The following is a 14473-nucleotide window of genomic DNA, read 5'->3' as shown; positions in this document are numbered from 1 at the left end:
CGATGTGACCTTCAGTTTGACCGGCGCAAAGTAGAAAAGAACAGCACTAGGCCAGAAAAGGAAGGAGACAACTCTCGGCCAAACTCTTAACCGGTGAGGAGCGTATAATCCGTACAGTACAGCACGGAAAATTGACCATTTTATCCACTACAATTGCATTGCTCAAATGTGCTGTTATTGGTACCATTTACTACTGAGAATATCAACGAGATGTTGATTTATATTTGAAGACATATTAAAGGCTTTAACGCTTGTTTTCGAGTCGCACTACTATTCATGATTGAACAACACTTTTCGCAGGTACTGTATGGAAAAGTATGTTTAATGGACAAGACTCGAGAGTATAATTAGCTTTTTTCTCTCTACCTACGATTTTGCCAGCGCGCATCCAAGACATTGGAAGGGGTACATCGCTAGAGAAAGTAAATGAAGTATAACTTCCGTTTCTGCCTCTAATATGTCTCTAACTAGACCTTTATACCTGAGAAAGTGTTCTACTAACCTATCTCGCCTATTTCTTATTGATTTCCATAGAGTCCCCTGTTCTCTTACTCTTTCTAATACCTCTTCATTTCTAACCTTTTATATCCACGGTATCCTTATCAATCGCCTATAACACCACATTTCGAACGCTTCTAACTTTTTCTTTTCCGCCGCGCCCACTGTACGATACATGTTTCGCACCCAAATATACACCTTTAACAACATTTTTCGAATTTCTAAATTAACCGTTCGCGAGCATAGAAATGACTTCTTTTTATTGTATGCAACTCAGTTCTGCGCTATCCTCTGCTATATATCCGTACTACTCCTTCCGTCCTGACTTACCTGACTTTCTAGATATCTAAAATTGGCCATTTCTTCTAATTTTTCGTCTCCTATCTTTATATTCACTCTTTCCCTACTTTTCCTTTTCTTGCACACCAGTATTTTTGTTTTACTTTTATTTATTTTCATACAGTACTGTTTTGTAAATACCGCTTCCATCTTATTTAAAGTTGTCTTTATTAAAGCATAATAAATAATAATCAATACTGTACGAAAAATCTGAAAAATTTGATTCAGTTGCCTTAATAAAAACTAAACGTGAAACAAAAGCTTATTAACAATTAGATGAAAAAATAAAAAAAATACAATTTTTAAGGATGCATTATTTTTGACGGTTTGAAATGGTTAAATTTTGTCATTTTTGTTTGGATTTTTAATTACTCGAATCATGCAGATCATGGGCATAATTTTTGATTATAATATGAAATAGGATAAACATGTTGAATATACATATATACATATATTAAAGGAAGCAAAATATTTACTGTATATTAGGGTAGTTTTTTGCTCTTACCTTCTCAAATTTTTCGATTTAATGGAAAAATAATCCTCACCAAAGATGAGCGCTATAGCTCAACTGGAAAAGGTCGCTTTTTTATTTTTGTTTACCATGGAAAAATTTTGGTTTTTATTCAAATTGAAATGACATGTAATCCGGTTAATTTTTTTCAAATAACCACAATATTCTTAAAGATGTCCCTTTGAGCTTTCCAAACTGTATAATAACGCATCATTATCATAATTATAAGGCCAGTTACAGTCACCTGAAAAATACTAGGTATATTTCTTACTACAAGGAAATTGTTTATAATAATTCTTTATGTAAATAATTTATTATTTATAATTTTCATCGATAGAGGTGATTAGAGTGTATTTTTACGTTTTAGAAGTTTTAAAAATGGTTGTCGGAAACTAATCATGTGGCACCACTTATGATAATTGAAGCATACATAAGATTTCTTGTGTTAAAACTCTAGTAGTAATTTTCCTAATGCCAATTATGAAATTATCTATATAAATTACAGAACAGTTGACTGGACACCGTTGTTGACGAACGCGATTTTGATAACGATTTAAATGCTTTTTATAATTCGATTAACAAACGGATTTCTAGTCATGTGCCTCTCCAACAGCGATTCCTGGTATGATCCTGAACATATTAGATTGATAATTAAGAAAAATGAAGATTGGAAAAACTTTGGCGGTTGTTGTAGAACAAAGAGAATAGCTCAAAACCCCAACGCCAAAACAAGACACTGTAGTTGTCCGAAGCACTTTTCGGTAACAAAGTTACCTTCACATTTCGCCTGACGTCGTACTAGCAATTACAGTCTTTATTTAGACTTTAAGGAATTAAGGGCTATTAGAAAAAACAGAGTTCTATACAAGAATCATATTGAAATACTTTGAATTTTGTAGAGTTAATTTAACGTATTATTGAATTAATCAAGAATCATATTGCCAAAACAGAAGATAAATTGTTAGATGATCCCAGATCCTTCCGAAAATTTGGTAATAATCTTGATAATTGTAAAAGTCTACCTACTAATATGTACGAGGTCTGTACAAAAAGTATCGCGAATTTTGAATTTCCGCGGATTGCGTATATTCGATTTTCGATTTTTTTTTTGTGGCGTTATATTAATCTTTCACTTAGTTTGGCCATATTGACCTGCGATTTTTTCTTGTTCCCGAAACTGAAGAGGCCCCTGCGCTACGATTGAGGAGATAGAGACAAGATCACAAAAAATGATTTATTGAAATGCTTCGAGGATTGGAGAAGACGTTGGCACAAGTGTATAATAATATCAGGTGGGGATTGCTTTGAAGGGGACAAAATAGATATTCATGAATAAATAAATAATTTCTGAAAAAACACAAAATTCGCGATACTTTTTGAGCAGACTTCGTATTTGAATGATGATCATTCTAATACAGAATTTGGCATAGCCAAATTGTTTCAGTTATTTTTGCTCGTCATTCTGTGACTCTAATCTTAGTTATGATGTGTATATTCTGGATTGCCGTCTGCCTCCGCCATTTGTTGTGATAAAGAACTTTTTAAATCGAACATTTAATTCCCTAAAGGAGTCAACCAACTCAGGTCCAGATGGTCTAGCCTCAATATTTCCTGAGAAAGTGTTGACCTATTTTCCAGAAACCCATTTTATAAATTTTTAACCAATCTCTTCCTCAAGATGCCTTTTATCTGCTTGAAAATATTTTCGTTTATTTTCCCGATATTCTCACTATCTGCATTGGATAAACTGCTGGACCTATTGGTGACAGAACATGTGTCCGATAGTTTTCATAAATTTCTTTAAGAACCTGAAGAAAAACTTACAAATCCAAAGACATTGCAAGTTGAATTCTCATTATTTGAGGCAATGAAATGGAAATCTGGAAAAACCGGTTTTTCAAAAAGTAGGTTTTTGATATAAAACCTAATCTGGCATAACTACATGGATCAAACAAACAACTTCTAGGAACTACAGAGTTACATAGTCTTGAACCTAAAATTAATCCAAAGTTTCGTAGATTTTGCTCTACTTAGAAGATAAAAATTGCAAGTCGAAAAAACATGCACAAATAAATGTAATATCCTCATATATAAAGAACAAAAATTTTTTCCTTGTCCACAATGTTCTGGAAGTTCATCAGATTTTTATACAGATTTTTAGAATGCAGGAACTAGAGTTTTTGATTACAACGCCTCTTGTATATTTTACTTAACAAATGTTTAACCACAGTAAAAGTTCAGTTCTTATAGTTTAGCACGACATATTTTAGTAACTACAATGTTGAAAATTTTCCATAAATTTGTTTAGATTCTGGAACTGCGCCTGTATAATTTTATTTAACCAAAAACTTGGATTTACATATTTTATTGTATAAGGTAAATGTAAACGGTCTCAACAGTTAAATTTAAATTTACTGTTAGTCCTAATTTACGCAAATTCTTGAAGGTAATGTATCCTCATGTACAAAAAACGTGTGGCTAGGGTCAGTTGCTTTTGCTTACTGTTACTTTCTACTTCTTACCTCTGCAAAAATTTAGCAGCGTCTTTTAATGCAGAAGGTGATACAGTAATACGAAATTTTTATTATCAAGATAAGATTAAGCTGGATATTATTATTTTTTTAATTAAATGGTTAATTCTTCCTTAAAGAGCAGTTGCAAGTCTATTTTTAAAGAGCAGTTTTTATTGGCTTGTTTACCCACACCTTTCCACTCCTGGTTAAAGTAAATAAGCTTTTGGAGTAAACGTAAACGCATACAATTAACCTTTACTCATCATAGATGTTCCAAAATTATGTCTAAAAAACAAATTGATCCGTCTATACTAAGGCAGACTTAATTAACGACGTCAACGGTGCATATTACAGAAACAAAAGTCACTGTAAAGCGGAAACTTTCTACCGTGCCTCAATACTATGTAGTTATTTTGCAAAGGATTAAAAGTGGAAAAATATCTTCAAACTCTATAATCAGATGTGAAATCTAACATTGTCGAATGCTTAGTTGTAAAGGCAAGCACTGAATATCCTTGTGCTAGAGGAATTGTTATCTCATCTATGAATATGTGAGGGCTCAAAACAAGAATTGGAACTATTTATTCCTCAAAAGGGATTTTATTATATTATCCCTGAAAACCCCAGGACACCTACAGAAACCTAGAAAAGATACCAAACAGTCTGACATACTAATTTTATAAATATCTAAGCGTCACTTTATTTATAATCTCACGTATAATGCGGATGAGCTGGGATTCGAAAGATTAAAGTCATATACGTGCAATCGTTAAGAAAGGCAGAAATGTTTTTAAATAAAAGAATCTCAATGTTACCGGAAATGTATGAAATCGATTTTTTTTTCTTTTCAATTCATCATCAAAAGGTCGTCAGTCCTAAGACTATTTGAACACGTACCTGCACTCTTTCTTATCCTGAACTAATATTCACATTTCCCTAAAACTAGAACAACCTACATCCTTAACTATTTGCGAACTGTAATCTAATGTAGGTCTACCTCTACCCGCTCCTAACTCCTGTTTCTGCCTCTAAAATGTCTCTGACTATAACTTCATGTCTGAGAAGGTGTCCTACCAACCTATCTCGCCTATTTCTTATTGACTTCCATAGACTCCTCTGTTCTCCTATTCTTTTTATTACCTCTTCATTTCTAACCTTTTCTACCCACGTTATCCTCATCATTCGCCTATAACTTCACATTTCGAACGCTTCTAACCTTTTCTTTTCCGCCGCGCCCACTATCCATGTTTCGCACCCGTACAGCGCCGCGCTCCAAACATACACCTTTAACAATCTTTTTCGAATTTTTAAATTAACCGTTCGCGAGCATTAAAGTGACTTCTTTTTATTAATGGCGATACGACCCCGCGCTATCTTCTGCTTTATATCCTTACTACTCCTTCCGTCCTGACTTATCTGACTTCCTAGATACCTAAAATCGGGCACTTCTTCTAATTTTTCATCACCTATACCATATACCAATATTCGCCCTTTCCCTACTTTTTCTTTCCTTGCATACCAGTATTTTTGTTTTACTTTTATTTATTTTCATAAAATACTGTTTTGTCAATGCCGTTTCCATTTTATTTAAAGCTATCTCTAACTCCTCCTTGCTAGATGCTAATACTGCTATATCATCTGGAAATCTAAGCATACTAATTTTTGCCCCTGTATATCTATCCCTATAGTTGTACTGTCTTTAATGGTGCTGATGGCGTCTTCGATGTATAGATTAAAAAGTAGCGGTGACAGTGTGCATCCGTGCCTGACTCCCTTCCTAATATTTACTTATCCACGTTGCAACCCTGGCTCTATAACTGCCTGCTGCTTTTGATACAAACTAAGTATTACCAGTTACTCTTCTATCTTTGTAACTCATCCCTACATTTTTAAGTATATTTAACATCTTGTCCCATTTAACATTGTCAAAAGCTTTTTCTAAATCTACAAATCCTATGTAATTAATATTATTTTGTTATTATACACTACCAGCAAGTTACCGTGAATTATTTTAGTTTAATTTTTATATTTAAGGACCTCTGGTTAGTTAATTAATTAAATAAATAAATTAGTAAGAGTAACAGAGAAAGACTACTGTTAATAATAGATACAGCTCAGGTTTACAAAGTGTATTAAAATTGTATACCACTTTTTGGCGCACATAATTGTGTAATATACATACAACTAACTATAGTACCATAAAATTGTGGAGTCACATCCAGACACACAAAGATTCTCCACTTGTTATCCAGTATTCCACAGCTACTTTCACTAATTCGTTGACCTCTGGCTAACCGATTATTAAAAATATGTTTTGTAATAATTGCTAAGATAAACTAAATCCGTGGTCTGCTACTTTGACAAAAGACATTTGTTTCACATTATCACTTGACAGAAACCAATTGCATACAATATCTAACTCGTATTCCTCCAACTATCGATAAAGTTCGATTACTTGGAAATTACGAATCACTGCAGCCACCCATTGTCTACGACAGAGAAACAATAATTGGCATAACTTAATACGCCATGATCAGTTTATTACGTGTTTCTCATTTTGAAATTGCTGTAGATGATGTCATTCGCTTAGAAAATTCAGCTATATAATATATCCAAATAAACTATTGTTTTTCAAATCATAAAACCATAGATTGAAGGCGGAACAAAAAACCAAATTGTTATTTCCAAAGAAATTACTTACAACTTTTTAATGAATACAAATCAATGTCAATACTTACTAATTAAATCTAATGATATTCCATTAATTATTTTTCATCATTTTAGATCAGATCTTTTTTTTTAAACAATCTCCTGAACGGTAAAATATTTTATCAGCGGGTGTGAGTCCAACACACACCTCATGATACCAAACGCCACAAGTAAGACATTGCCGCATATCATCAACTCGATCTTCTTTACAAGCTGGACAGTACCAAGAAGGTTTATTATCGTGACGTTTTAGTTTAGATTCCGTAAGCTTATCTGCTGTCAAAGAAGCAGTCTTTGCTGAGGTTCGCTTTCGCGTTGCAACAACTGCAGGTTGTGCAGATGTACAGCCAGTAACTGACGCTGATTTTGGCGTCTTTGTGTTAATCTTTATCATGGATGAAGTACCAGAAACATCTTCTACTCTTGACGATAGTACAGTAATCTGTGATGTGGAATTCGTAGCACTGTCACCAAACAAATCTTTTGTTACCTCTTGAGCCCTGTAATTCAGAGACTTCTTGCGTGGAGCAGTCGCTACAACTTTAAACTTAGGAGTTGGTAAAAATTCATAAATCTCACACGTCTTCTGTGGAATTCCAGCATTCGGATTGTTTTCTGAGAGCAAGGACAGTGGCAAATTCTCAGTATCTGTGCCTGACCCATCTGAATCTTCCACATTTGCAGTTGAAATCTCATGTTCACCCGATTCATCAGACAGGACAGCAATATTGTCACTGTTTGCAGGATTTGGAAGTTCTGATAACGCACAGGGCGCAAACGCCTCTTCAGGAATAGCATCTGGGTTATATGGATATAACCCTGTAGCGCGAAACCCATTGGAGATATTGGTAATAGTCATACATTTCGGCCATACTTGTGAGAGAATGACATTGAAGCTTGTCTTATTAAGGGTTCGTTCGGGATGCTGACTGACGTATTTAATCAACTCTTGGTCCCAATGGTGCTCAAAAGAACGATAAACAGATTTATCCATAGGCTGTAACTCGTGCGTGGTATTCGACGGAAGACAGTACAAAGTAATGCCACATTTCTCAGCTTCCTCGACAATAGTAAAGTCCAGGTGGCATTTTGCACCATCAAATATGAGGAGACGTGACCCTTATGAAAGTTTCTGTCGTCATGCTTCCTTTTGGCGTCATCTTCACCAGAGAGCCTGGAGGTAAATTGTCTTGGAATTCTGGCTTTAGTCTCTTGCCTTTGAACAATATCATAAGCGGAATAACTGATCCTATAGCATTTCTGCAGCCTACCACAGTCACACTTTCAGCAAGCTCATTCGCTATTTGATGAACTCTTTTTCTCCCTTTGGCTGTCAGAACTTCCTGTTGATGGTGCAAAGATATGCCACAATTTTTTCATCGATGTTGTAAATGCTTTCAGGTTTATGTTCAATTCCAAGTCTATCCAGCACACTTTTGTATTTGGAAAAGTGATCGCTAACAATATCTTTATTTAATTTTTGAGCACGAGCTGGATTCATAATCTGTGCTTTACGACGTGCTAATTCAGGGTGTCGTTTGAGAAATAACCTCAACCATTTTTTCCCCGCGGCGTTTTTGGCATCATTGAAAGTGTTTGGAATTTTCTTAATTTTACAGAATGAAAAAGCCTGTACGCGCAACATCTTTGATGTCAACGGAACTCCAACATCAGCCAAACGTATGATTCTTCTGACAAGTCCAGCTTCTTGTTCTGTAGTCAATATAGCCGACCGACCTAGCTTTCGTGTAGTCGACCCACTCGCTAGATGGTTGCGTAGGGTTCTTCTTGGGATGTTGTATCTGGCTGCAGCAGCATATGTAGATAGTTTACCTCTTTGTACCATTTTAACAGCATTTTCCATCTGTTGCGAAGTTCATTGAGCTCTTTTTTTGCTTGTGGTAGAAGCTGGTGATTCGTTTTCCATGGTGTTACTCAAAACAAGGGTTTACTACTTTACTGTGATACTTTTCTAACTGACATAAAACATTGTCCTAATAAGGTCTGTACCTGTGCCGTTATAAGGCCTTATACATTTTTTTTTGTAGGCTTTATTAGGGCATGGCACATCGTTGTTGCTTTCGACTGCAGACTCCAACACGCTCGCGGCACGGGTCACTTGCTGTGCTTATGGATGATAGTTAATGTACACGCACACATCTACAAACATTGGCGACCATTTGAAATCGTTAAGCGGGAAATTTACACAATAGGCTTTATTAGGGTATAGGCTTTATTTGGGTCACCCACCTTACATCGGGCCAGCTTCCAATTTCTGTAGCATCTAAAGGTTGACAACAATATCTGGAAAACAAAATAAAAAAAAAACGAAAATCGAAAAGGGCATAAAGAGAAAATAACCAAAATGAACGAAAATTAATGGTTCTTATGACTTTGACCATAAAAGGGTCAAAGCCACGAAATGGGATAATTTATGACTCAGGCGAAAAAGGTTATAATAACCGATTTTCCAAATTGAATTAGAGCAAAGGACGTAAAGTGACCAATTTTACCAAACAGCCGGCTGCCTGGTAAAGCATCAGCCGATCAAACGATGGGAGATGATTCAACATAACTGATTTTGGTAATTTTAGCATTCTTGAGCGGCTTAGTGCGAAAATATAGAAAAGAATTGTAGAATGTACTTAACATATCAATAAAATCATATTTTATGTGTTCTCTGGATATTTCTTCTCTCAAGGACAAAACTCTAGCTACGGAAAGGTAGAAGCAAAAATAGGCCAAATTATGAACAGCTAAACAGCCAGAAAAAAGCGAACACCACAGGGATACATTTTTGAAACTAAAAAGCGAAACCAAAAACGGAAAGAGAGCGCCTTTGCTGCGACTAAAAAAGAACCTTTTGGGTGTTTTATTGCTACCAGCCACCAATGCTGGCGGATGGGCAGTCCCTCCGAACTACGCCGGAAGGTAGGGCGGAAGGACCTCTTCAGCCTCCTTTCAGGAATCGTGGAAATGGAGAGGGGGTTCGAGCGAGAAAGATTAAACAGACGAAATGAAGACAGAAGAGAATGAAAGATTATCTCTATAATACTACTGCCCCAACATTTTTGCGTAAGTGATCCAAGGAAACCACAGAAAAACTTGGACCAAGGCAGATGGGCCCGGAATCGAACCAGCGTCCTCCCGAATGCTAAATAATGGACTCATGGCGCTCGGCGCTCTAGACAGAAGAAGAGGAATAGAAAGGTTGTGAGAAGACAGATCAAAAGTTTATCGTACTCTTCAGAAGTAATGTAAGTATATACAGAAGTTGGAAAGGAAGCTTGGGTTTGCAAGAACAAAAAAAAAACAAAGAAACGTTTGGCAAGCAAGTAGCAGCTATTGCTAACTATTGTTATTTTATTTTTAATAATGTAGGTCTGCAGATGAGAAATTTCGGAAAACGGGCAGTGAAAGCAGGGAATCGAATAAATGTCCTAAAAATACTACTGCATCTGAATTGAACCATAAAATAAACTTCGCTGGTGTTGAAAGATACAAATCCATACACGTAGAGTGCTTCTATAACGGACAGAACCCCATTTTGAAGAATATTGGAGCTCATCTTTTATACACACCTTTCACCTCTATAAACAGTGAACGTCTTTTTTAGGAGGTAGACCTCTTATACGAAAAACTAAAAACAGAATCGGCTTAATGTGAATCGGGCTGGGAAGCTAGTGTTTCTACACCACAACCAACTTCTTTAAAATTTTAATTATTAACCATTATGCTGTTGTTTTCCCGAATTTTTAATATTGAAAAATGTATTAGCTAATATTTTTTGTTATACTTATTAAATTATTATCACTGGTGTTTGCTTTTCCTTATTTCTCTCTGGTAAAATTACCAGGCGCCATTATATGGACGGCAGCGCATTGGAAAAGACGACAAAGAATAATAGGAAAAGAAAACAAGGAAGAAAAGAAGCCAGAGATACTAACAAGGATGCACTGAACCAGGATGACGTAATGAAAAAGAAAAAGCAACAAGCAAGAAAGCAACAAATGAAAAAGAAACAAAATAGTGACATAATGAATGAGCCAAAATTAAGTTCAACTATTAAAGAAATAAATGGCATCTGCCCAGCATGCAAGGAAGTTTATTACGACCCCAAGCACGAACCTAACACAATGTAAACAATGTGAAAAGTGGTTTCGCGAAATTAGGACATCTTATAAGAGATTTGAGGAGTATTATTACAATTTCTTTTAGCAAAAACCTACTTAGATGTAGTGCGCACTCTTAGAATGCAGTCTTCGAATAAATAGGATCCAAGAATGTGCATTACTAGAAATCGAGTTTTTATATATGACGGTACATTTTTAAGTTGGCGAAATGGGAGAGTAGATTTATTGATGAGGGTAGTTGTTTAGTCCTAACTAGTTAATTCACACATTATTAATATAAACACCAAGATTTATCGCAATCGAGACATTATTCTATCGTTAACCAAGATAAATTAAAGGCCAATGACCCAGAATGATTCAATTGTTCACAACTGTATTTTATGTTTATGTTGCTTTTCTGGTTTATGTTGAGTATTGCAGAGCCGTGCAAACTCGGATCTTTTGCATCCCGAGAGATCCTCAAGGTTAACCAAGTGGATCCTCATTGATCCTGCGAGTGCGAGTGAGATGATTCTTTCCTTTTCTTATCCCTTCCATTTCGTAGATGAGTCTCCTCTTCCATAGCCAAACCCAATAGTTTTGCGAACGTAGTAACGAAAATTATTATTTAAGTTGCGAGAGTGGCTTCGCTCGTCTTCGGGATGAAGGGGCTTGATATGGGAGTGGAAGGGAGAAGAAAAAGACAAAACAAAATTATTGATTACTGCTTACTCTCTCGTACTCATTGAAGGGTATGGAGTGACTCAAACTAAACTCATGTAGCGGCTCCTGCGAAGTTAAAGTTTGCCCGGCTCTGGAGTATTGCCAGTAATAACACACAGTGATAATAGCCAAGAATAATAAAAGAAAATATATTTAATGAAACATGTACTGTTGTACAGAAGGCAGATCTAGAACTAACTATTAAAACAATATTATATTCGCTGCTGTCCACCGCTGCTGTTTTGCGAACCTGCTTATTAGACAAAACATCCGGTATCGGAGCAGAAAGCGATAACACAATAAAGGTGTCTAAAAGTTAACACAAACAGATATTCATATTGTACATATAAAGTTTTCTTTGTTAATTAACTTTAACAGTTTATACTTAGAAGAAGTAGGTTACATTTCAATAAAACTAATGTTTTATTCGTTTTTAATCAATTTTTAAGAATTTCTTTCTCGAACTCGTGAACATCACCGACATTGGGAACAGAATTGGAAAAAACGATTCACAAAGTGTATTTGCATTATGATTTCGATGAATTCTATTTTCTTTACTTTCCGATTCGAACTTCTTTCGGTACGCGAGTACATAATACTTGCGCTGCATATACGTGTATCTATCAATAGTCAACAACAACAGTCTGGACGACCAGTAAACAACATTGGCTGCGATCATTTCAGAAAGAAAAAACAAGAATCAAAACAACAGGGATCAACGTTAGGGATTTCGATGTTATTTACACGTTAGGGATTTCGATTTTCTTCATGCACAAAGAGTTCAGACGAAGAACGATGATAACTTATTTCGTACTTTTTTAATCCTAGTAAGTACCAATTCTCACATTGTTCTCTTTCTGATTTACAAAACAAATTAAAACGCTTTTTCATTTCAACCATCTCTGACAATTCAGACACTGAAGAATAATTAAATTTAGCCCATGGCTCAGAATTAAAAATAAATCTTGCACCACCAAAATTATCATCGCCAATTTTAACCATGACAACTTCTGAATAAAAAGTATTTTGTTTAAATGATGCATTTACCAACATCAATCTGTTTCCATTTTATTTTGGAGATTGTGAACTTGCTCTAACTACTTATTACAATAATGTAAATTTTAGTAAGTATTTTGCATGGAATTAAAAATAGATTAGGAAGAGAGGCTAGAGATGTAATTTCATATATAAACACTTCTCCTTGGGCTTTGCTGATACAAAATGTTGAAGATAAAAGAAATAGGCGAACTCACATGATGATGCCCAAAAACCAAATTAAAATTACACTCAATTTTACAAAGAATTGAAAGCAAAACCAACAAACAGTGAATCATTTGACTTAGGAATTAGGATAACGCATCTGAAAAGATGATAAGATATGAACCTAAAGTTTTTGACAACGATCCATTTAGGGCCTACTTATGTTATACTAATTCTACATCATTTAAAGATGCCTATGGTAAATACATAACCAACGTTTTATGGTTCATTATACATATAATAAGCCAAAACCGACAGTTTATTTAACTGAAGCAAACATAGGGGACATTCCAGCATTTTTTGCCGACATCAGAGCGTCTTCAAATGTACCTGGTACATACAGATGTTCGATCAAAAAAATCTCCAAACAGAAAACTGTATCAAAAAAACAATGTATCTATTATTTACTAATCGGTAAGGTAAGCACTAACAAAGTACAAACAAAAGTGACTCGGTGTGCTTTCATAATCTTGCTAAGGGAGTGAGACCCCAAACGACTTCCCATTTTATAACCACTCTCGAGTGGAATCGAAAAGCAACGGACGCTACAGGTCTGACGAAGGAAGCTGGCTAGCTATTGCGCAGGTACTTGCCCATTTATGACTTATTTGGCTAAGTCACTTGGAACCGATACACAAATAAGCTTTCAGTAGGCGTAAATTATAGTATTAATACAGACAGGACAGTAGCGTAGAAAATAATGTAAAAACATGACTTTTCAAAAAGAAAACATTAACCTATTGCTTTTGTTTTATAGTTAGTTTTCACATTCACTGTCATCATTGGAATCTCTATCACTGTCACCAACATCAACAATTAGTTCTTCTGTTTGTATGTCTATTACTTGCTCACCGATCCCTATTTTTAGCGTACTAGAAAATAATGTAAAAACATGACTTTTCAAAAAGAAAACATTAACCTATTGCTTTTGTTTTATAGTTAGTTTTCACATTCACTGTCATCATTGGAATCTCTATCACTGTCACCAACATCAACAATTAGTTCTTCTGTTTGTTTGTCTATTACTTGGTCACTGATCCCTATTTTTAAATATATAATCTACGCCCCTGATAGGAATACTGAAGAGTGAGGGCTGCAATTTTTATACCTAAAACTGCCTACTTTTGCCACCGCGCATCCACGCCATTTTAAAATTTCCGCCAGCTTCCAGCGTCAGGCCTGTACTTTGCAACGCTGACGGACAACCGATTGCTCCGTTAACCTCCCCCTCCCTTTCAGTGACCGCGTATTTGAGAAAAGATATCCGTGATTCCAGTATCACAGACTTCCCTCCCTTGGTTGTCACCTTGTAGTGATGGGGGGCCCAACCGTGCTTGCCATTAATGCCTTAAGAACAACCAGAACTTAGCCATGAATATGGAACAAAAGAAGGACAAAGCTACTCCTTACGCCCCTTCAGAAAGGATAAAGCCGGCAGGAATGGGAGTGCAAGAGTACACCTCCGCTCGGTCGTCATGCTGTAACTGCTCAGAGATGAGAGAGGCACCTCTACGTCGGCTTGAGGTGACGGGCTTGGGTTTTCCGTACTAGCCTGAGGGGGAAAGTTATGAGCCTGGCTGATGGGATAGAAAGAAAGATCCAGTAATCGGACTCTTCTGAGGGAAAGATCGACCCATCGATCCCTGTCGGGGATAAATCCAAGACGAAGATCAAGGGAGACGGTACTGTGGGTTAGGCTACCGTGGGGACGAAAATCGCCAAAACGATAAAGCCACACTTTATAAGGAAACAAGGGCAGGATCACTTCGACAATGTATGCCTAAAAAGCTAAAGAAACGGGGTTTAAA

General features: G+C 35.9%; 1 protein-coding gene across 1 annotated transcript in view; it reads left to right on the top strand.

The window, feature by feature from the left end:
* Positions 1-14216, top strand: part of LOC112904924 — a 21770-nt gene extending 7554 nt beyond the window's left edge. The window contains exon 3 of the mRNA XM_025976193.1: positions 14019-14216. Coding sequence (XP_025831978.1) covers positions 14019-14216 — 198 coding nt within the window. The remainder of the gene's footprint in view (positions 1-14018) is intronic.
* The last annotated feature ends 257 nt before the right edge of the window (positions 14217-14473 follow it).

This window comes from Agrilus planipennis, unplaced genomic scaffold, assembly GCF_000699045.2.
Source record: "Agrilus planipennis isolate EAB-ADULT unplaced genomic scaffold, Apla_2.0 scaffold274, whole genome shotgun sequence".
Classification (NCBI taxonomy): domain Eukaryota; kingdom Metazoa; phylum Arthropoda; class Insecta; order Coleoptera; family Buprestidae; genus Agrilus; species Agrilus planipennis.
The sequence above is the reverse complement of the archived record's forward strand: the minus strand, read 5'-3'. Positions and strand labels throughout refer to the sequence as shown.